We start from the raw sequence: 25,080 nt of genomic DNA, 5'->3' as shown, positions 1-25,080 counted from the left end.
TTGTGGAGACCCATTACTTTTGCACCAACCTTTTCTCTCACCTCTTTTGTTGGTTTTGGGCAAACCCTGCTCCGATCTGAGGAACGCTTGAGAGCGAAGTTTGTCGGCCGCCGCCAGCTTCAAAAGCACTTCTTGGAGGCCATCAACCTTCAAATATGTATTTAAAAAACAAAAAAACCCATGATGGATTTATGCAAACAAAGCTTTTGTTCTTGTAAGTGCAGGGTCTCACTCACCATGTTTGCATAGCTATCCTGTTGTGCTGACTCCTTGGGCGCTTCAACAAGAAAACACAACCTTTATATTATCCTATTATATGTTGGCTTTGTTGCTGATGTTTTGACGCATGTTTCTTGCATTTTGCTTTACCTTTATTCCAAGATTCTCTTTGGCCGTTGTGTTGCATCAGAAGCGGATACAGATTATTCACCTGCTTCTGTACCCCTTCTGTGTTGTAAGAGGCATCTTCTGACACCAGTTTATGAATGAAATCTGTAGAAAACTCCCTCATATTAGAATGGAATAGAATAAGGCCTCATTTGTGTAACTATTGACAAATTACATTATTGTAATTGGGGTTTATTTACAGCAGCTCACAATAATATTAAAATGAATATTAAAAAAGCCAAAATATTTACATAATTATTTTTTACAGTGGATATTGTCCATATTTTTTATAATGTAAAAATACACAAAAAATGTATTTGAAAGTCTAAAGTATTATTGCAATTAATAATGACTCTTTATTACTATTATAATGAGTTTTTATCCTGTAAAGTTTTATTGGAAGAGGAAAATACATGTGAAAAAGAATACAGATATTGTTAAAAAAAAAATTGGTAGAATGAGAATTTTTTTTATTTATTTAATTATTCACACGATAAATGTTTTCTTTCAAAAATAATATGTATTAATCCTACTACTAATTTTTTTTTTTTTTTTTTAAAGTGTGTTCTAACCCAGGACCAACAACTTTCTGTTTCTCAACTGGGGGCCGCAGTCGTACTCAGTTGTAATACACTTTTCCACCACTTGTAGCAGTGATGACAATATCAAACAAACAGAAGAAGCCTGGAGCTAACGTCATCGAGAATTTTCTTAAGCGCAAACATTTTGACTAAAGTGGTGAAGCTGTATTTTCATTTGCACTTGACAGTTTAGTTAAGAAACATATTCATTATTAATGTAGTTAATTTCAGCACAAGATAATTATATGTAAATGTATTTTTTATTAGTTTTTTATGAATATCTTCTTTATGAGTTAAATCAATAACAATCTTTATTTATCATTATGGTTAACCCATGATTTCATTTCATATGACAAGGTTGTAAACTGTAAGTAGGTTAAAATCTAGAGAAAGATGACAAATTCAGTGTTCATATTTAAGTGGAAAATGCCATTTTTTTAATGAGTAAAAATTTTATATGAAAAACAAAAACATGCTGACAAATAATTGTCTATTTAGAAACAAAAATGATTAAGAGATGTTACTAAATTAATGTGTTTTTTTATATAGCCATTGCATTAAATAATTGAATATGTACACATGATCAATAAAAAGAAAAAAAAAGACCCCAACAAAAGAAAATAGAACAATAGTGAAATATAACGTGTAGAATTTGACAAAAAAGTAAGGGATAGACTAGAATTTGCAATTCAGGTAGGAACTGCGTGTGAATGCCCTATGAGCGCAAGACCCCGATACGCGTGAGCGAAACTGAGATGCTTGAATGTCCAGAGTGAGCGGAGTGTGTGGATGTTGGAACGGTTCGAATCGGTTGAGAAATGTGGGATATGTAGTTGATTGTATATTTCCCATTCATTTTCATGGGGGGAAATTCCTGGTAATTCAAGGTAATCAGGGAATTTTTGGAACCGAGAAACATGCTGGCTTGAATGTCCAGGATGTTGGAACGATTCAAATCGGATGAGAAATGTGGGATATGGAGTCGATTTTATTTTTCCCATTCATTGTCAAAGGGGAGAAAATTACTGGAAATTCTGGGAAAACCAGGAATTTGGGGAAAGGGAAAACATGTTTTGCCTTTGACACATGTGAAGAGTAGTGTGAGTGGATGGTTGGAAGGTCAGAATCGGGTTTAAAAAATGCAAACAATTTTGAGAATTTCAGGTAAATTAGAACTATGAATATATCCATTCATTTGAATGGAAATTTCCTAGAAATCTGGGATTTTCGGGAAAAACTGGAATAAAAAAATATATAAATAATACTACAATTGTCCTAGATAATATGAATGGGTTGGTGTTGGAATTTTTCGCAATGGTTGAAAAATGTTGACGTAGTAACAATTTAAATTCAAATTGGTATTTCGGAAACAATGGAATTTCGGGAAAACCGGGAATTTGTATGAAAAACCGGAGCATTTGTTGTCCCAACTAAGAGGAATGTTGAAAAAGGGTTGAAAAAATGTGAACTGTGATAACTTTCCATGAGGAGGTGAAAATATGGCTTTGAAAAACCTTCCGGGAATTCCTGGAATTTTTTTAAACTTGTAAAATGGTAGTTTAATTGTCCAAGGTGAGTGGAGTGTGTGGGTGGTTCGAATCGGTTAAGAAATGTGGGAAATGTACACGTTGGAAAAATGGCCCATTCATTTTCAAAGGACAAAATGACCCAGAGAACCGGGAATTCTGGGTAATCTGGGATATTTTTGGATAAATTGTAGTAAATATAATATAAATAAATTGTGTTTGTAGTAATTGAAGTAAGTTTTGTTGTTATTTTTACAGAAGATAAGACTTTCGGAGGGTGAATATAGTGAGGCTAGCAAAGTTAGCATGAGCATGAGGTTTCAGATGTGGGAAAAATACCATAAAAGTCACATCTTTTTGAGAAAGTATGAGAATAAAAATGTAAAGATGCGTTCATACCCGGCTGCGTCTCCATGTCGGACTCGGGGTAGAGAGGTAGCGCATGCGTCCATCTTGCGGAACAGATGACAGCGACGAGGTGGACCACGGCGAGCGACGGCATGGCGGCAGTCTCTTTCTCTAGAGGCGGACCTGTGTTGCCCCCTCCTCGGCAGAGATGTCCGCTTATAAGCCCGCGCGCCCGCCATCCATCACAATCCGATCAATACATTATCATCACAGCCAGCGTCGGCCGTTTAATGGCTCGGGCGTCACGGCCGCCATTTAGAGGAGGCGGTCAAGTCAGCTGAGGCCTATCTGTGCTTGCTCAGGGACGCCTGACAAATGTTTGCCCTCCCGCCGTAATAATGAGCGGCTGTCCGCGCAGGATGTGGCGCTTTATGTACGCCGCCGCCTCGAAAGCATCATCGCTCACGCCGGACTTTGTTTGTGCCAAGTTTCTGCGTCATTTTCCCGTCGCTGACCCACCTGTGGGGTCATCCATCTCCCACTCGTCTTATAAAACAACTTTCATACGACGCACTGACACAAGAAAATGTTTATTCTTTTGCAGCGTGTGGTTAATTATATCAGGTAGAATTTTCTGATATGATTGGAAGTGGCATGTGTTTTGTATTTGGTCACAGAATCATTTTAAAGCATTCTTCTACTAAGGTCAAAGTGCACATGTCCAAGGCGCTGTGAGAGTGCCCCCAGGAAATTGAGAATCCCACAAGAATGTAGATTTAGGGTTCAGGACAGGGGTGGGCAATTAATTTTTACCGGGGGCCGCATGAGCAACCCGAGCACTGCTGGAGGGCCACATCGACAATATTTCAATTAAATTTTGCTCAATATTATTTTTGATATATACCGTAAGATAAATAATAATAATAATAATACTTTCTTTTAACCTAACTTAACTTTATACCGAAAGCACTGCTTTGGAAATCATTTGTACCCCTTTCAGAGATCACATTTAGTTCCCCTTAAACATCCTCATGTTGCACAATGAAATGTAAGCATAGGATGAAGTGTGCATTCCTGTAACTTTCTCTAGTAACAGCATTCCATGATTAATATAAATAAATTAACATTAATAATAAATGACAGTAAAATAATCACACGTATGACTGAGGAGTCATAGTGTAACTTTGTGTGGTGTTTGAGTTGTCCGACGTTTTGTGTGGCCATAAACGCACCAGTGGTTTAGTGGTATGCGTGTTGGTGACAGATGACAAGTTGGTTTTGGCCTGGTTTGTACGGCTGAAAATGACTAGTTTTTCGAGAGGGGGAGGGAAGCTACAGACTCTCAGCCTGGGGGCAACAAGAATTGCCACCCTAGCTCGTTGCCTCTGGCTGCTTGCAACGCCAGAGTGGAAGAGAGTCCAGCCCCTCTCGAGAGCACTGGTTCCAGAGCCCTTGTTGTGCGTCGAAGTTCTCCACTTTGCGCATCAGCTCAGGCTCCTCCCCCCCAGCGAGGTGACGTCTCACGTCCCAAGAGCTAGCTTCTGTAGCCGAGGATCGGACCGCTAAGTGCCCTGCCTCCCAGCTCACACTGCACCCGACCTCTATGCTTCTCTATGGTGAGCCCATTGGAGGGGGGACCCACAGTGCCTCTTCGGGCCGGCCCCATGAGAACCACCTTTGGGCCCGGCTCCAGAAGGGGGCCTGTTTGTCTTGGGAGACCCTACCAGGGGGCATAGAATCCCCTGGGCAACATAGCTCCAAGGATCATTGGGACACGCAAACTCCAGCTCAGAGAAGAGTCATTTTGAATCATTTTTTAAAAAGTGTAGGGAGTCAACCAGTGGCATGGAACTGATTTTGAGGTTCCATTGAATCATTATAATACTGTTTTACATTATACCTTTAAATATTGCCAATTTTCCTCACGCCACCAACTTTTACATTGTCAGATTTTTACATGCCAGCGTGGAAACTTGTGATTAAGGACTATATAAATAAACTTTGATTGATTGATTGAAAAATCATGTGGAATTGTACAAATGGAAAAATCCCAAAATGTCTTCCAAGGCTTGAGAAAAGCTCAGGGGCTTCTGTCACAGTGGAAGGTCACTAATGGGCGTCAGACGAGACCATGAGATGTATCAGCGTGTGTTCTCGTCTGGGATGTTGTCGCTGAAAATGACATTTCATACATCTTGCTGCTCGGCAATTACGCTGTGACGCAGACACAGGTTTTGTCCAAAAGAACGTTACTCAGCTGCAAACTACAATCAGTGGTATTGATGTTGCGCCATTTAGGATGTCAGTGATTGATTCAAGTAAATGACTCCATTTAATGATAATATTTTGTGATTTGCATTGGTACATTATTTACATTATTTATCAAAATGAGTCATAATGTCAATAAAAGTATACTTACTGCGATGGTTATTGTATTTTTTTTTTGTCAAACTATTTGTATTGGTTTGTATGTGCGTCTATTACATACATTTATATGCAGATATGTACATATTTTTTTACTATAATATACAACATTGGTGCATGTGTATACTGTTTGTACATGTTGCTGTTACCTTTGTAATATTTTAATGTTGTCTTATTGTTTTATTCCATATGGTTTGCTGGCCTAAAATAAAGTCAATTACAAAGAATATTACAATTTAAAACATTAAACAATTGTGTTAATGTGGCACATAAAAAGGTGCAAATAGTTAAACAACTTTAGATTTAAATTATTTTGTTTGTATATTCTGATTGATATCGTCGAACAGGAAAAAATGTGTAGTACTTTTATTTTAAAGGCCGGAAGTAAATATTAAACATTGGTGTATGTGTATACTAATTGTAGATATTGTTATTACTTTGGTGACAATTTTAAGAATGTCTTATTGTTTCTTTCTTTTTTCCCTTTCATATGGTCTGCTGGTGTAACATGAAGTCAATCATAATGAATAATTAAATTCAAAACGTAAAATCAATGTGTTAAATGTTGACATAAAAAGTATAAATAGTGAAAAAATGTTGGGTTTAAAATGTGCTTTAATAATACAAATTGAATCAAACAAAAACATAAGTATAAAAAAATACAATAATCCAATCATTTGGATATAATATAATTGTGAACTAGAAATCTGAGGCCGTTATTTTGTTCAACGTAGTCTAACAGGAAATAATGCGTTGTGCTTTTATTGTGAAGGTCGGAAGTAAGTATAAAAAATAGTTCGTACATATCGCGGTTACTTCTGTAATAATTTTAATAATGTCTTATTGTTTATTTTTTCCCTTTCATATGGGCTGCTGGCCTAACATGAAGTCAGTCATAATGAATAATTACATTTAAAACAAAATCACTGTGTAAATGCAGCACTAAAAATGTTAACATAAAAAGTATAAATAATGAAATAACTTTGGGTTTAAAATGTGCTGTATAAATACAATTTTAATCGAACAAAAAATAAAGATAAAAAATACAATGACCTAATCTTGTGGATTAAATTGTAACGTAAGATACTTTTCTGAGACCCGTATTTTGTTCAATGTAGTTGAATAATGTCACCACTAAAAGTGTAAATTATAATACAGTTTTGGATTTTTTTAATTTTATGTTATTTATTTGAAATTAAATGTGCAATATGAACAATCATTTTAATACTAAAAAAATACAGATAAAAATACAATGTGGCTATATTGTGAGCTACTTTTCTAAAAACCTTTATTTTGTTCAACGTAGTGGAACAGGAAATAATGCTTCATTGCTTGTATTGTAAAAGCCAAAAATCTGTTGTTTGTCTCGCTCTTTGTGACGAACAAAAACAATTGTCTATCGCCTCGTTCTTCATGTTAAACTTTCATCTCACAAAAAATAAAATGACCTAATCGTGTGGATTAAATTGCAACGTCCGCTACTTTTCTGAGACCCTTATTTTGTTCAATGTAGTTGAACAGGAAATAATGCATAGTGCTTTTATTGTGAAGGCCGAAAGTAAATATAAAACATATTTGTACATATTGCTGTAACTTTTGTACTAATTTTAATAATGTCTTTATTGTTTTCCCCCTTTCATAATGAATAATTACATTTAAAACATAAAATCAACGTGGTAAAGTGGCACCAAATATGTCACCATGAAAAGTGTAAATTGTAATACAATTTTGGATGTATTTCATTTTATGTTATTTGAAATTAAATGTGCATTATAATATAATCATTTTAATAATAAAAAAATACAGATAAAAATATCATGTGGTTATATTGTGAGCTACTTTTCTAAAAAACTTTTATTTTGTTCAACGTAGTCGAACAGGAAATAATGCTTCATTGCTTTTATAGTGAAGGAAGAAAGTAAATATAGAACATATTTTTACATATTGCTGTAACTTTTGTAATAATTGTAATAATGTCTTTATTGTTTTCCCCCTTTCATAATGAATAATTAAATTTAAAACATAAAATCAACGTGGTAAAGTGGCACCAAAAATGTCACCATGAATAGTGTAAATTCTAATACAATTTTGGATTTATTTTATGTTATTTATTTGAAATGAAATGTGCATTATGAACATAATCATTTTCATAATTAAAAAAAATACAGGTAAAAATATAATGTGGCTATATTGTGAGTAGAGATGTCCGATAATATTTTTATTTTTTATTTTTTATTAAATCAACATAAAAAACACAAGATACACTTACAATTAGTGCACTAACCCAAAAAAACCTCCCTCCCCCATTCACACTCATTCACACAAAAGGGTTGTTTCTTTCTGTTATTAATATTCTGGTTCCTACATTATATATCAATATATATCAATACAGTCTGCAAGGGATACAGTCCGTAAGCACACATGATTGTGCGTGCTGCTAGTCCACTAATAGTACTAACCCTTAACAGTTAATTTTACAAATTTTCATTAATTACTCGTTTCTATGTAACTGTTTGTATATTGTTTTACTTTAATTTTTATTCAATAATTTTTTAAAAATTTGTTTATCTTTTTTTTTTTATTAATTAAAAAAAAAAAGACCTTATCTTCACCATACCTGGTTGTCCAAATTAGGCATAATAATGTGTTAATTCCACGACTGTATATATCGGTATCGGTTGATACCGGCAGGGGCGCCGAAAAGGGGGGGTAAAGGAGACGGATTCTAGGGGCCCATGATGGAGGGGGGCCCAGAGAGGCCCCTAATAGTGATGAAATTATAATGTTGCCGCTGTGTTGGGGGCCCTGTAAAGATTATTTTCATGGGGCCCAAAATCCCTAGCGGCGCCCCTGGATACCGGTATCGGTAATTAAGAGTTGGACAATATTGGAATATCGGATATCGGCAAAAAGCCATTATCGGACATCCCTAATTGTCCCTAATTAAATGTGCATTATAATATAATCATTTTAATAATAAAAAAAATACAGATAAAAATATCATGTGGTTATATTGTGAGCTACTTTTCTAAAAAAACCTTTATTTTGTTCAACGTAGTTGAACAGGAAATAATGCTTCATTGCTTTTATTGTGAAGGCCAAATATCAGTTGTTTGTCTCGCTCTTTGTGACGGAGAAAAACAATTGTCTAATTTTATTTGTTTTTTGTTTTTTTTACATATAAGCAAATAAATAATAATGATCAAAAAACAATTGTCTATCGCCTCGTCCTTCATGTTAAACTGTCATCACACATGCAATCATCTTTTCTAAAAAAAAAACAAAAGAAACACGCAACATGAAAAAAATAAATAAATAAATAAAAATCAGTAAATGCAAAAGTGCAAAAAGTAAAAAAAAAAAAAAGTAAACAATAAAAACTTCTGAATCATTTATATGGAAACGATCGATATCTAGTAAAAAATGCTAGATATTTGGCTTAAACTATCCGAACGCAACCCACGCAGATCACGTGACGACCCGACAATGGCGGAAGCAGGTACAATGTGAGCCAGCCATGCACTTTATCGCCAACTAATCTCGTCTGCTGCTGCTATTATCTGCCCAGACTGGACTATTGGGAGCTGAAAGACCAAACTAAGCCGGAGCAGCACCTGGCCAAGGACTGTCGCCCTCGCTCCACACAGTATGACACATTTATCTCACTAAATAGGCACCGAGTGACAGCATGCTAACTGTTAGCTTGCAAGCTACGGCGACGTTCGTCGTTATTAAGTTTGGAAACTTATTTCACGAATACGTCGATAATGTCTCCTTTCAACTTTTAGACTTTCGAGTAAATGTCTTGGGTCGAATGGACGTCAATTGCGACACTTTTAATGTGTTGATTCGTGTCATTATATTTAACAATGGCGCTGCCCAAACAGCTTTATGGTGTCATGTTTAATGGTTAGGATGTATGAGTTTCAGACCTGTCTAAACACCTCAAATTAATGGTTAGGATGTATGTGTTTCAGACCGGTTTAAACACCTCACATTAATGGTTAGGATGTATGTGTTTCAGACCGGTTTAAACACCTCACATTAATGGTTAGGATGTATGTGTTTCAGACCTGTCTAAACACCTCACATTAATGGTTAGGATGTATGTGTTTCAGACCGGTTTAAACACCTCACATTAATGGTTAGGATGTATGTGTTTCAGACCTGTCTAAACACCTCACATTAATGGTTAGGATGTATGTGTTTCAGACATGTTTAAACACCTCACATTAATGGTTAGGATGTATGTGTTTCAGACCGGTTTAAACACCTCACATTAATGGTTAGGATGTATGTGTTTCAGACCTGTCTAAACACCTCAAATTAATGGTTAGGATGTATGTGTTTCAGACCGGTTTAAACACCTCACATTAATGGTTAGGATGTATGTGTTTCAGACATGTTTAAACACCTCACATTAATGGTTAGGATGTATGTGTTTCAGACCTGTCTAAACACCTCAAATTAATGGTTAGGATGTATGTGTTTCAGACCGGTTTAAACACCTCACATTAATGGTTAGGATGTATGTGTTTCAGACATGTTTAAACACCTCACATTAATGGTTAGGATGTATGTGTTTCAGACCGGTTTAAACACCTCACATTAATGGTTAGGATGTATGTGTTTCAGACCTGTTTAAACACCTCACATTAATGGTTAGGATGTATGAGTTTCAGACCTGTTTAAACACCTCACATTAAGGGTTAGGATGTATGTGTTTCAGACCTGTTTAAACACCTCACATTAATGGTTAGAATGTATGTGTTTCAGACCGGTTTAAACACCTCACATTAATGGTTAGGATGTATGTGTTTCAGACCTGTTTAAACATCTCACATTAAGGGTTAGGATGTATGTGTTTCAGACATGTTTAAACACCTCACATTAATGGTTAGGATGTATGAGTTTCAGACCTGTTTAAACACCTCACATTAATGGTTAGGATGTATGAGTTTCAGACCTGTTTAAACACCTCACATTAATGGTTAGGATGTATGAGTTTCAGACCTGTTTAAACACCTCACATTAATGGTTAGGATGTATGAGTTACAGACCTGTTTAAACACCTCACATTAATGGTTAGGATGTATGTGTTTCAGACCTGTTTAAACATCTCACATTAAGGGTTAGGATGTATGTGTTTCAGACATGTTTAAACACCTCACATTAATGGTTAGGATGTATGAGTTTCAGACCTGTTTAAACACCTCACATTAATGGTTAGGATGTATGAGTTTCAGACCTGTTTAAACACCTCACATTAATGGTTAGGATGTATGAGTTTCAGACCTGTTTAAACACCTCACATTAATGGTTAGGATGTATGAGTTACAGACCTGTTTAAACACCTCACATTAATGGTTAGGATGTATGTGTTTCAGACCTGTTTAAACACCTCACATTAATGGTTAGGATGTATGAGTTTCAGACCTGTTTAAACACCTCACATTAATGGTTAGGATGTATGAGTTACAGACCTGTTTAAACACCTCACATTAATGGTTAGGATGTATGAGTTTCAGACCTGTTTAAACACCTCACATTAATGGTTAGGATGTATGAGTTTCAGACCTGTTTCAACACCTCACATTAATGGTTAGGATGTATGAGTTTCAGACCTGTTTCAACACCTCACATTAAAGGACGACATGTGGTTACATTTGCACATTTCAACATATATATATTTAATAAACCTGTTGTGATCACAATATTACACATTATTACAGTGTAAACAATGGCTTTATCCTTTTAACACTATAATAATTCTGCCCAAAAATAGAAATAGCTCTGTGTGTGATGGATGTGAGCCACCACTAGTCTGATCAGTGCAACAGCAGGCAGTCATGAATGCTAAGGATAATAACAACATACATATACACACAGGGTCGATTGCCAGGGTTAATGTGGTCAACATATATCAAATAAAAACTAAAGAAGATAAGGCTCAGAATGGTTTCTTAACAAAACCTTTCTACATATAAAGTGCTTTTTTTGATTGATTGATTGATTGAGACTTTTATTAGTGGATTGCACAGTACAGTACATATTCCGTACAATTGACCACTAAATGGTAACACCCCAATAAGTTTTTCAACTTGTTTAAGTCGGGGTCCACGTTAATCAACATTAAACTGCCTCAAGTTGTTGCTCAGATTAAATAAAATGACAAAACTTTTCTTCTACATACAAAAAGTGCAACATTAAACAGTTTCAAGTCAACTCAGCCTCAGATTAACCCCCCGCCCCCCAGCCTTTAACCCTGGTGACTTTCACTCAATCTTCATGTTTTTTGCCAGAAAAATCAGTTTATCCACATTTTCTGCAGAAAGAGCAGACCTGCTTGCAGTTAGAATGGCATGGAGGTAGCAGGTATGGCGAGGTAGTGCCTGGCTAACTTGGCAGTAAGAGGATATATGGGCTCATTGTTCTTCCACCATAGAGGTGGGTCAAAATCTAGTTTTTAATGCAATATGGTCTTAAATCTGCTGCTATAAAAACATTTGTTATTGTTTTAGCCCTGCCTGACTTAATATGTCCGTGTGGAAACTCGTTCGGTACACCTCCGAACCGAAACCCCCGTACCGAAACGGTTCAATACAAATACACGTACCGTTACACCCTTATTAAACAGTTATTAAGCAGTGGCACAAACATTCATGTCATTTCCAAAACAGAAAGTGCAAGATTGTCAGACATTTTAAAACAAGCTAATAGTGCACTTTTGTGCATGATGTCACTAAGATGACATATCAAAACAACACCAAACTAAATTAAAGTGCACTTTTTGTACAGAACGCCACTACAATAGTTTAAAACAAATAAAGTGCACTTTTGTGCATGATGTCACAAGATATTTAAATAACTGTCTAATAAAAATGAGCTGCATAATAAGAAATCAAATAGTGTATGTCCTTCGCTATGTGGTATTTCCTTCTGTTGACATTTTTTTTCATATGGTGTTGATCTGGAAATGGTTGCTTGGGCATTTTGTTGGGTGTGGCACCGGCCAGATATGTTGACATGCGGAGTTTCAAGCACTCTTCATTCTCTAGCGTTAGACTTTTCAAATGATGCTACAAATTAGCAGTAATGCTACTTTCTGTAGCAACGCTTTTGCCGCATACTTGACATGTTACGGTTGTCTGTTCAACATCTTCCCACTTGAAGCCAAACAACCGCCAGACGATGGACCCCCTGCTGTTTGTCTTGGGATAGAATTCTTCTCCCTTAATTTGTTACCAGATTCGCACCTTATTTATCTCTTATTACCACTCGCACCGCTCCGCTAGCATCACAGCTAACGTGACCGTGTCTCTACCTCTCTGCTCGGCCGTGTGACGTTGCACGCGCGACAGTATGCGACGTATGTAAGAAGGTGCGCTTGTTATATGTCACTGTGAGTAGGAGAGACAAGAAAGAGTGAGAAAAGCCTGCAGTGTAATGCCCGCAGCTAAAAGCAACTGTGTGAGAACGTATACTCGAATATCACGATATAGTCATCTTCTATATCGCACAGAGACAACAGTGGAACCCTTGAAAAGGGTTCTTGAATTGAAAATTTTGTATAGATAAGCCAATTTTAATAAGAATACTGTGTTCCAGCCTTGACAAAAGTCTTACATTTAGTTAAGGTTTATACACTTTGAACACAACAAAGTGTAGTATATCAAACAAACATCATAAGGAGGCCAACTATCTCTTTATTACAAGCCAAAACAACAACAAATACAAGCTCAACTGTGCTGTATACGCTGCTCTGCCAACACAGAAGTCCCTTTGGTGCACTCACAAAAGATCAGAAATCACAAAAATCCTTAACTTTAACAACTATATTGCGACAATGATTAACATGTTTAAAAGTAAAATCCTCTTACAGTACATTAACATGGTGGAGGATCAGCTCACGAGAGGAGAGAAATGAGCAGACAGAGGGAGAGAGGGGCCGCTGAACGAGAGGTAGTCTTGTCTGCTGTGAAATAAGTCCTCTTGGGCATCTTTTTCCAGAAAAGTCAGTTTTCATCATCATAAAAAACTTGCTGTGGTACAAAGCCGGCTTCCTTAATCTCTTGTATACGAGCAAGCACAACATGAATGAAGTGTTCGTACACAAAGACATGGTTCGCACACAGAGGCATATTTGGCTTGTTCTAATAGTTCGGAAACTGAAAAGTTTGCAAATACAGTGGTTCATGAATCGAGGCTTGCCTGTTTAAGTTCTTACGGCTTGTTTTTAATGAATAGGTAGCAACGAGCAGTGGAGTATCAAATGTTTAATCGGTCGTGAGTCACAAAGGAAAACATGTCTCCAATGTCAGTACCTGCTTTACCGGTAAAACAAACAGACTTGCCTTCATGTTTGGAACACATTCCTTTTGTTCAAAGAAACTTGACAAAGTATTAGTGATACTGTCATTATACAGTAAGTGCTAACACAGACAAACTATTTATAGCGGCTGGGCGATTATATGATCATGATCGCGAATTTGAGTTTGATCAGCCGTTAGCATATTTCCTCAAACAAACAAGGCGAATATGTCTGTTAGAAGTTACCGCAGTAGGGAAGCAACAATGCTTCTACACGGAACAATCCGCCTTTCTTGACCGTGATCCTGTGTGTGAGTTTGTGTACGTTTGTGTGAAAGTGTCCATGACCATCTCCTTCCACCGTCGCGAAAGTCAGTCTCCTCACGACATAATTAATGTTCAATCAGCGTTGTGCCTCTTCCTCCTTACACAGCTGGAAGTGCAGCCCAGAAGAACAAAACAAAGAAATATGACTAACACTAGCATAGAAGTTGAAACAACATTTAAAAGGAGCAGCGACTTTACTTGCACTATCTGCTGCAGCTCACCAGTAATCCTGCCCTGCATGCGGACCTGCAGGCACTCAGAACATCTATGTGACTGTATTGGTCCCAACTGGGAGAAACAACACCCATTAATTTAATCAGAAAATGCATTTTTTATACCTAAATATTTTTAACCAGACTTTTTGTTTGTGTCTGCAAAGATTCCACTCCTCTGATATATAACATGTACTAAAAAACTCTGCAGACATACACTTTGAGTTCTTTTTGTTTGTGGATAAAAAAAACATTTTGTTCGTGAAATAATCATTAAAGTTGTTTAATGTGTTGGTACTAGGGGTGTAACAGTACGTGTATTTGTATTGAACCGGTTCGGTTCGGAGGTGTACCGAACGAGTTTCCACAAGGACATATTAAGTAGCATAACGCACGTTGTGTAAACAATGCACACCGAGGCACAACACACGGCATGCTAGCAGCTAACGGGCTATGATAGACTGACCACACGTCCTCTTTTCACCGGACATGTCCTCTTTTGCGGAGCTGTCAGGGCGGAGTTTCTTAAATGCCTCAAATGTCCGGCATTTTGAGTTAGGGTTGCGTGTATTTTCAATGTACGTTCAGGGTTAAGAAGGGGTTAAAAACAAAACAAACTGTGCGCGCAGCAGCATTGGTGAGGGAGGGGCAGAGAGCGAGAGAGTTATGATAAACGCGCATGCGTCGCCAGGCTCCGCTTTTTATCCATAGATTTATCAGATTTAATTATCTATAGCAGGGGTGTCAAAAGTGTGCCCCGGAGGCCATTTGCGGCCCACAGCTAATGTTTTAAAGGCCCACGGCACATTCTAAAAATAATATTAAAATAAACAAAAACATAACAAAAGTGAAATAAAAAAAGCTTAAAGGTTAAATGTAATTTAGAAAAATTTGCAATGTTTACTAATAAAACAAAGCTGTTTTTTTTTCTTTCAAACTGTCATTGCTCAAAACATAATATTGAATCAAAATCAATGTTATTATGAATGATTGACCTATCCAAGGTTCTGATTATTTCACATGAAATATTACACTAAGGAAAATATTTTTGGTGGAAGATTTTGCAAATTTGGTAAAATAACCCAAAAATTTATATTTTGTTGTTTTCTTACTGTATCGAAAATGAACGGAACTGTGACCTCTAAACCGAGGTACGTACCGAACCGAAATTTTTGTGTACCGTTACACGCCTAGTTGGTACACAATATTTTACTGCACCTCATATTCAAACTGCACTTAAACAAATTCAATTGGTGCCTTTTGGTGTCCTTCAGTATGTTTCATTTGTTCACGGGGACTATATAATAAAATATTTCTTATATGAACAAAAAACTAAGTATGCATTTTTTTGCCCCGTATTGAGCGCAGTAAGTGCAACCTGTCTCCATTGAGTGCACCTTTTAGCTGTAAAAAGAAAATGGAAAAAGTGCTTCTAAAATGCCCATAAAAAGTGGTAGATGTCTCCTACTTGCATGACAACATGGACGTGCAGTAAATAAGAGTGATACCCCGTACTATACATACAGATTCTTCATTTAAATGAGGTGGTCTGCACCACTTAAATTACACACGCAATGTTAGTAGATCACACGCAACACGTCCACTAATAATACATGCTACGGTTGTACAGTATACCGGTATTAGTATAGTACTGTGATACTAATGAATCCTATTCGGTACTATACCGCCTCTGAAAAGTACCGGTCCGCATATCTAGTCAATACTACTATGATTACATCAATATATATATATATATATATATATATATTTTTTTTTTTTTGAAAGTTATATTATGTTTATAAAGTCAGGAAATATGTCCCTGGACACATGAGGACTTTGAATATGACCTGTAACTTCTTGGTATTTGATTGATACCCAAATTTGTGGTATCATCCAAAACTATTGTAAAGTATCAAACAACAGAAGAATAAGTGATTATTACATTTTAACAGAAGTGTAGATAGAACACATTAAAACAGAAAGTAACCAGATATTAACAGTAAATGAACAAGTAGATTAATAATTAATTTTCTACCACTTGTCCTTAATAATGTTGACAGAATAATAGAATGACACAATATGTTACTGCATATGTCAGCAGTTAAATTAGGAGCCTTTGTTTGCTTACTTACTAATAAAATAGAAGTTGTCTTGTATGTTCACTATTTTATTTAAGGACAAACTTGCAATAATAAACATATGTCTAATGTACTCTAAGATTTTTTGTTAAAATAAAGCCCATAATGCAATTTTTTGTGGTCCCCTTTTTTTAGAAAGTATCAAAGTATTGAAATCATTTTGGTACCGGTACCAAAATATTGGTATCGGGACAACACTAGTACACGGTATTTTATAGATTGCACACGCTGTTTACTGTGTGATATTTGGATCTTAGTAAATCAGGCCCTAAATATGAGAAAGGTACTTTAGTTCATGGTGTGTGAAATACAGGGAGTGACAATACAACCTTCAGTTAGTGTCTTCTTCTTCTTCTGTGCAGAGGAGCCAAGATGTTGTCCGAAGGTGGCTCTTTTGTGAAGGGGATGGCCTTGGGAGCGGTCTTCAGCCTGACGCTGGCCATCCTCGGTAGTTTCAGCCCCAGGGCCCAGTCTGTGTCGGAGGAGAACCACCATCACCACCATCACGTCCAGGCGGCGAGCAAAGACGAGCTCAAGCGCCTCTCGGACCCGGAGGCTCAGGAATTGAACTACCAAGTCCGCGTGTATTGCGTCATCATGGTCCAGCCCAAGACTCTGGTCCACTGGGCCGCCGCCGTGGACACGTGGAGCAAACACTGCGACAAAGCTGTGTTTTACACCTCGGAGTCCTCCAAGGCCCTGGAGGCGGTGGACCTGAACGAAAAAGACGACTGGGCGAGGTTGCAAAAAGCTCTGAAGCACGCCTACGAGAACGCCGGGGATCTGCGCTGGTTCTTCATAGCGCAGCCCACCACCTTCGCCATCATCGAGAACCTCAAGTACCTGCTGCTCACCAAGGACCCCGGCGAGCCCTTCTACATCGGCAACGCCGTCAAGTCCGGCGAGCTGGACTACGTGGCGTACGACAGCGGCATCGCCCTCAGCTACGAGGCTCTCAAAAGGCTGGTGCAGGTTTTCCAAGACCAAGACAAGTGTCCCCAGACCAGACAAGGCCTGTGGCTCCTGAGCGAGGACAAGCAGCTGGCCGTGTGCCTCAGGTACACCGGCGTGTTCGCCGAAAACGGCGAGGACATGCACGGCAAGGGCCTGTTCAACAGCAAGAGCGTGGAGACGTTGATCAAGGAGAGCATGAAGAACAACCCCAGCAAAGTGGTGGAAGGCTGCTGCTCCGACATGGCCGTCACCTTCGGCGGGATGTCGCCCAATCAGATGCAGGTGATGATGTACGGCGTCTACAGACTGCGTTCTTTTGGCCACGATTTCTACGACTGGTTGACGTTTGACCCTCCGGAAGGTTCAGAAAACGACTAGATCTTGGCTTTTAATACTAGCTCCTTGTATAGGAAGATGGTTTTCTTATGTGGACTTATCTAATTGGATCTTTACTGGGGGGGGTTTAGGTTTTTACAAGTTTTCTACCTTTTGCACTCTTTGCTCCCGGTTCCTGTGGTGGTAACAGTCCATGGGCACACCGTCCTTTTCAATGAAGATAACAATGTGACTTGCGCTTAGGCTACGGCTTTTTTTTATGTTTTTCCGTCCTTGTGTGATCCTAAAGCTGAACCTTTGTGTAGACGTACCAAATCAAATATGTCACGTTTTCCTCATTTTCTAATTTAACAAAAAGAAGAGGGTTCTGCTCTGGAAGGTCACAGATAGCAAAGGGAAGTTTCCTGGTACTGATTGGGGACATTGTCTTATACAGAAGGTAACACTGTATTTTTGCCTCATTACTGTTGAGAATCCTGCATGTGACGAAAGCATTAAGGAGTAGGACTATCCAGGGCAAGCTGCAGTGTGCTCAAACAACCACCAGGCAGCATCTGTGAGCAGATATCGCTTTCTCTGTGGGAAAGGGTCGGTAATGCTTTCTTTTACCATACTAAGTGAAGGAAAAGTCCAAAATACAGTGTTGCTACTGTTGAATCTCTTTTTTGTATGTTTGTGTGGAATCATCCTTACTGGATAACCTGTACTTGAAAATGACAATTATTTAAGAAATTTAATAAAAGTGAGAAAACATCCATCCATCCATCCATTTTCTACCGCTTATTCCCTTCGGGGTCGCTGGAGCCTATCTCAGCTACATGCCAAGTCAAATATGAATTGCATGCGGCACAAATGGTGGAGTTTATTGCTGTGCAAATATTGTTTGTCTACATCCGCTTTTGCTCTAACTCAGGCTTGTCCAAAGTGCATTTGCAGACCACAGCTGATTTTTTTAGCAGCCAACTTAAAAAAAACATTACCATAAAAATTGAAATTAAAGAGCAAACGGGTGTAATGTGACGGGAAAATGTTGCAATATTGACACCGATGACACAAAGTTGCCATTCGGGCAATTTGTTTAACTTGAAAACCGTCATTGCTGAAAAAATACAAACTAATAATCGACGAGTTGATCTACAGCAGGAGTATCAAACTCGTTTTCACTGAGGGCCACATCGCAGTTATGGTGGCCCTCAGAGGGCCGTTTGTATCCGTGAATAATTCATGAAGATAAATGTATAGGGATTCACCTCATTTTTATATAATTTTTGGCCCTGCGATGAGGTGGTGACTTGTCCGGGGTGTATTTGCAGCTGGGATAGGCTCCAGCACCCCCCGCAACCCTGAGAGGGACAAGCAGTAGAAAAAATGTTTTTTTTTTAAATCTTAAAACTGTCAGCTCAGTCACCAAAATTTTGTCAAATTTAAGGTGGTTTTTCAACATATTACTGTAAATGGTAAAACGGTATTATAGTTTTTTTTCGGTAGAATTCTGGCAACTGAGCTGGCAGTTTTTTACCGCAAAATCTATTGTCATTTTTAAAGTGTACAATTTGATGTAAAACTTGCTCTGATATAAGTCAAGCAGATATTTATCATTATTTGTATTTTAACTAAAAAAAACACATTTGAAATGTGTATATATGTTGCATTATTAGATAATAAAGTTGAAAATATATGCAATTGCATGCAGTATGTGCTTTTTTCTGTCAAAATGGAAAGAAGAATACGTTTTGTCAGAAAAGATAAAAATACTTCTTTGATGAGTATTATTTCAAAGTTTTGGCGGGCCACATTAAATGATGTGGCGGGCCAGATCTGGCTGCCGGGCGTTGAGTTTGACACGTGTGGTCATATTTAAGCGTTGAAAGCTAAAATAATATATTTATGAGTGGGGGCCTTTTGGAGCGCCAATATCTTTAGTCTGATATTTTTTGGTCATTCATAAATAATTTTGACTAAAAAGCAATGTCATGAATTATTGACTTATTTAAATCTGCAATAACCTGAAATCAATAGTGCATATTTTGTTTTTGCCATGAATTAACGCTACAAAAAACGGCATAAAACATAAAAAACAAGATAAACACCTTATGGAAACAGATCTGAAGTTGATCTATAGTTTAAGTGTTAAAAGTTTAAAAAAATAACCGGTATTACTTATATAAAAAATATATATATTAACCATTTTGGGCTTTTGAAATGTTTCCAAATGTGGGTTGCGATCAGGTGGTGATGTGGTTTGTGCAGGCCTTGGAGGCACTCATGATTAAGGGCTATTCGATTGATTAACACTTAAATGACTGAGACCCTTTTGGGTCCCCGGGACCTTTAACAGTCACCAAAATTGAGGGGAGCCCAATGTTTGTTTTTTCGAGAACTCTATCTTAAATCTTATCTGTACTGTAAAGTTCAAATTTGAATGATAAATGTGAATGACTATAAAAAGGAAGTCTAAGTCTAAATGCTGATAGCTGTGTTTGTCTACGTCTGTGTCGGACTATCGTGCACTTTATCCATTTTCACTGTAACTCTGCACTTGTCCACCATATTTCTTAAATGAAATAGGGGAGTGGGCTAGGAGGACACACAAGTTAGCAGCCCTAGCATGGCAATGTGAGTTACAGTGCTAAAAGTCAACATCATGCTTAGCCCATTTGCATAAAGGGAAACATGTCTGTGGCTGACTGGTGGGTTTTTTGGAAGAGCTCCTGAATGTGTTTTAAGATGTGTAGTGAAGCCTCTTGATTTACAATGTGGTGGGCATATACAGAGGGTGGCATGGAGTGGGTCAGAGGCCGTATGAAAGTCATGAGAACTTTAAAAGTGAGCCTCTCCTTTTAGGATTTCTTCCTGCCTAAAATGTCTGGAATCGTTGCAGCCTTTTCAGAACGTTGTGATAAATTTGAGGTTTATATTTTTTCAATGACATTGAATTAACTTGTGATTTCATGAATTTGTAGTCTCGGTTTTAAGTGTTCATTGTAACCCTAACCTCAAAGAGCAGATTTCAACAAACGTGTGAAAACAAATCCTAGACACTAGATGGCAGTAAAAGCACATACTACAAACATTGTCAAATTACTATACGGTTATTATTCACTATAACTAGTAGTAACAATGATAATTACAGCAATAAACACCACCAAAGGCTTTCTTATTGTCTGCACTAAACATTCTATGTTTATGTTATGAAAATGTTTGTCAATTTTTAACATTCATTTATGTTACAAAACCAGTGAAGTTGGCCCGTTGTGTAAACAGTAAATAAAAACAGAATACAATGATTTGCAAATCCTTTTCAACTTATATTCAATTGACTAGACTGCAAAGACAAGATATTTAACGTTCGAACAGGTAAACTTTGTTATTTTTTGCAAATATTAGCTCGTTTGGAATTTGATGCCTGCAATATGTTTCAAAAAAGCTGGCACAAGTGGAAATAAAAGACTGAGAAAGTTGAGGAATGCTCATCAAACACTTATTTGGAACATCCCACAGGTGAACAGGCTAATTAGGAACAGGTGGATGCCATGATTGGGTATAAAAGCAGCTTCCATGAAATTCACAAACAAGGATGGGGCGAGGGTCACCACTTTGTGAACTAATGCGTGAGCAAATTGTCAGAACAGTTTAAGAACAACATTTCTCAACCAGCTATTGCAAGGAATTTAGGGATTTCACAATCTACAGTCCGTAATATCATCAAAAGGTTCAGAGAATCTGGAGAAATCACTGCACGTAAGCGGATAAGCCCGTGACCTTCGATCCATCAGGCAGTACTGCATCAAAAAGCGACATAAGTGTGTAAAGGATATCACCACATGGGCTCAGGAACACTTCAGAAAACCACTGTCCGTAATAACTACAGTTGGTCGCCACATCTGTAAGTGCAAGTTAAAACTCTACTATGCAAAGCCAAAGCCATTTATCAACAACACCCAGAAATGCTGCCCGCTTCACTGGGCCGGAGCTCATCTAAGATTGACTGATGCAAAGTGTAAAAGTGTTCTGTGGTCTGACGAGTCCACATTTCAAATTGTTTTTGGAAACTGTGGACGTTGTGTCCTCCGGACCAAAGAGGAAAATAACCATCTGGACTGTTATAGGTGCAAAGTTCAAATGCCAGCATCTGTGATGGTATGGGGGTGTATTAGTGCCCAAGGCATGGGTAACTTACACATCTGTGAAGGCACCATTAATGCTGAAAGGTACATACAGGTTTTGGAGCAACATATGTTGCCATCCAAGCAACGTTACCATGGACACCCCTGCTTATTTCAGCAAGACAATGCCAAGCCACGTGTTACATCAACGTGGCTTCATAGTAAAAGAGACTGGCCTGCCTGTAGTCCAGACCTGTCTCCCATTGAAAATGTGTGGCGCAATATGAAGCCTAAAATACCACAACGGAGACCCCGGACTGTTGAACAACTTAAGCTGTACATCAAGCAAGAATGGGAAAGAATTCCACCTGAAAAGCTTCAAAAATTGGTCTCCTCAGTTCCCATACGTTTACTGAGTGTTGTTACAAGGAAAGGCCATGTAACACAGTGGTAAAAATGCCCCTGTGCCAACTTTTTTGCAATGTGTTGCTGCCATTAAATTCTAAGTTAATGATTATTTGCAAAAAAAAAAGTTTCTCAGTTCAAACATTAAATATCTTGTCTTTGTAGTCTATTCAATTGAATATAAGTTGAAAAGGATTTGCAAATCATTGTATTCTGTTTCTATTTACGAATTACACAACGGGCCAACTTCACTGGTTTTGGGTTTTGTGGAAATAGATAGTGTTAATGTTTGTTGGTAAATGAGACAATGAGAGATTACCATCGCACTTCAACATCCCTAACATGTAAATGCTGCCTCTTTGCTGGGTCAGCATTGCAAATGAAAATATTTTTAATTGTCTTACACTGAATAAATGATTAAATATATAAATACATGTAAACTAGGAATAAGTGTTTATAACCTATATTACCCAGAAGGCTCAGTGCTGTAGACAAGAACCAAGAGGAGGTCTAATGCTGCGTTCCATTTACCTGGGAAGTGGGAAGTCGGAGCTGGGAATGACGTCACAGCAGAGTTGTGAGCGTTGCAGTTACGATGTCGGAAAACAAGATGGCCATATCCACGGAAGCTATTTCCTGCGCTTGCCTTGTCTGAATACAAACAACTTATGGGACAACATGCAGTCTTTCTGCAACCTTCAAACACAGTTGATGAAGAGGAAACACAGACGCTACTGCAAGCTATGTACAGCGTATACACCACATGTAATAAACCCAAACAAACTTCCCTAGTCATGGTGCAAAAAAAAAAAAAAAAAAGCAACTAACAAATGTCAACACACATGGTCACACAACACAAACTGCTCACTGAACATTGTGGATATTATGAAAAGAAATCCAAACACCAAAAAATGATTCTAAATTACACCCATTTAAATCTATTAGAGTGCATGATGGAAAAAATGTAAAACACTCTACATTTTTGGCACATTTTAGCTGCTTGATATATCTGATTGATTACAAAACTTTGAAGAGGTTGTCACAGAAGTAAACAAGGTAGGAGTCCAACTTTGACATACTCTTGATATCCAATTATATTAATTATATATCCATTATATTAATTAATGATATATCTATCATATTAATATATTATGTACACTCATACATATATGCACAGTTACTTTACATGCAGTCGGCTTTTGTCCCCCGGCCAAATTTTTTTTAGCCCAACGCAGCCCACCACTGAATCGACATCAACAATATGATTTGCCTGAGTGCATACTTGCCAACCTTGAGACCTCCGAATTCGGGAGATGGGGGCGGTGTTGGGAGGGCGGGTTTGAGGTGCAGGCAGCATACCCCTTCCCCTTCGAGCAGTCCTGGATGAAATGAAATTATTTTTTCCAATCATTTTGGAACTTGCAAGCGTACTTCTTCTTACTCGTCGTCACCATGTCTCTTCTTCGTTCTTCTGCTTCGTCTACTTCTTCTTGTGTGTGCAATTGTGCACTGAGCCGCAAAAGCCGTAGATGTTATTGTAGCGTCCCGGAAGAGTTAGTGCTGCAAGTAGTTCTGGGTATTTGTTCTGTTGTGTTTGTGTTGTGTTACGGTGCAGATGTTCTCTTGAAATGTGTTTGTCATTCTTGTTTGGTGTGGGTTGACACTGTGGCGCATATTTGTAGCAGTGTTAAAGTTGTTTATACCACCACCCTCAGTGTGACATGTATGGCTGTTGACCAAGTATGCATGGCATTCACGTGTGTGTGTGTGCGTGCTTGAAATTAACGTTATCATTAAACAAGTCAAAAGATCATACGTGTCAGCATTTCTTGACATCTTCGAGTAAAGACCATTGTTAAACCCATCCAACGCTACATTATGATGTGACTGTGCCGGCACGCTGTTTATATGGAGGAAAAGTGGAAGCCTGGACAGTAGGGCTGCAACAACTAATCGATTAAAATCAATTATAAAAATAGTTGGCGATTAATTTAGTCATCGATTCGTTGGATCTATGCTATGCGCATGCGCAGAGGCTCCTTTTTAAAAAAAAATTTATAAACCTTTATTTATAAACTGCAACATTTACAAACAGCTAAAAAACAATAATCAAAATAAGTATGGTGCCAGTATACTGTTTTTTTTCCAATAAAATACTGGAAAGGATAGAAATGTAGTTTGTCTCTTTTATCCGATTAATCGAAGTAATAATCGACAGATTAATCGATTATCAAATTAGTTGTTAGTTGCAGCCCTACTGGACAGCATGCGGCTGTTAAGGCGTGAAGGTTTCAGGTGAGAGAGGACGCTAAAGGCAGTGCCTTTAAGGCACGCCCCCAATATTGTTGTCCGGGTGGAAATCGGGAGAAATTCGGGAGAATGGTTGCCCCGGGAGATTTTCGGGAGGGGCTCTGAAATTCGGGAGTCTCCCGGGAAAATCGGGAGGGTTGGCAAGTAGGCCTAAATGGCTGGACCGGACAGATACTTTTTTTTTTTAAAAAACAAACTTTTTGATCAATTTTTTATTCTTAATTATCGTTACAAATAAGAATCGCAAATATTTTGAGTTTTAATTTTTCAAATTAAAGTCCAAGCCCTATTGAACATCTGCCGAATCTTCTGGCCCAACAAAATAACAAACAAGGAGCTGTACACCAAAACAGGATGCAGAGATGTGGTCCGTGAAATAAAACTTAGGCGACTCAGATGGCTAGGCCATGTTCTAAGAATGGACAACGAGAGGATACCAAAGGCAGCGTTAAGATGGACACCACCGGGAAAACGTAAGCCAGGGCGGCCAAAGAACACCTGGCGAAGAACAGTTGAAGGGGAGCTGAAAGAGATGAAGCTTACATGGGGCGAGGCACAGAGACTAGCACAGCAGCGAGATGAATGGCGTCGAGTCGTCGAAGCCTTATTTCCCATCCGGGAAGAAGAGGATTAAACGTAAAACCTATTGAACATCATTCAATAAAGTAACTTTTGCATAAGAAATAACTTTTAACCAGATCCTAAGACCAAAAAAA

The 25,080-nt window shown here is 37.9% G+C and overlaps 2 protein-coding genes across 3 annotated transcripts in view; one reads left to right on the top strand and one right to left on the bottom strand.

Annotated features, from left to right (window-relative positions):
* urp1 (urotensin-related peptide 1) overlaps positions 1-3,125 on the bottom strand; it is a 7,439-nt gene extending 4,314 nt beyond the window's left edge. The window contains exons 1-3 of the mRNA XM_062039850.1: positions 2,894-3,125; positions 237-277; positions 42-147 (exon numbers count right to left, since the gene is read on the bottom strand). Of these exons, the coding sequence (XP_061895834.1) occupies positions 42-147; positions 237-277; positions 2,894-2,996 (250 nt within the window). The 5' untranslated portion in view covers positions 2,997-3,125. The remainder of the gene's footprint in view (positions 1-41; positions 148-236; positions 278-2,893) is intronic.
* Positions 3,126-8,720: 5,595 nt separating this feature from the next.
* On the top strand, positions 8,721-18,313 carry c1galt1c1 (C1GALT1-specific chaperone 1). Of its 2 annotated transcripts, XM_062040034.1 has the most exons (3): positions 8,721-8,765; positions 8,835-8,912; positions 16,616-18,313. In XM_062040034.1, the coding sequence occupies exon 3, from the start codon at positions 16,626-16,628 to the stop codon at positions 17,583-17,585; it is 960 nt and encodes a 319-aa protein (XP_061896018.1). In that variant the 5' UTR covers positions 8,721-8,765; positions 8,835-8,912; positions 16,616-16,625; the 3' UTR covers positions 17,586-18,313. The 2 variants fall into 2 exon arrangements, with proteins under 2 accessions (XP_061896018.1, XP_061896017.1); XM_062040033.1 differs by having other exon boundaries at positions 8,737-8,912.
* The last annotated feature ends 6,767 nt before the right edge of the window (positions 18,314-25,080 follow it).

The sequence above is a fragment of the Entelurus aequoreus genome, linkage group LG28 (assembly GCF_033978785.1).
Source record: "Entelurus aequoreus isolate RoL-2023_Sb linkage group LG28, RoL_Eaeq_v1.1, whole genome shotgun sequence".
NCBI lineage: Eukaryota > Metazoa > Chordata > Actinopteri > Syngnathiformes > Syngnathidae > Entelurus > Entelurus aequoreus.
The sequence above is the reverse complement of the archived record's forward strand: the minus strand, read 5'-3'. Positions and strand labels throughout refer to the sequence as shown.

Bases quoted from the DNA above. Each gene is read 5' to 3' on its own strand.
- c1galt1c1 (XM_062040034.1), top strand. From the start codon at position 16,626: ATGTTGTCCGAAGGTGGCTCTTTTGTGAAGGGGATGGCCTTGGGAGCG.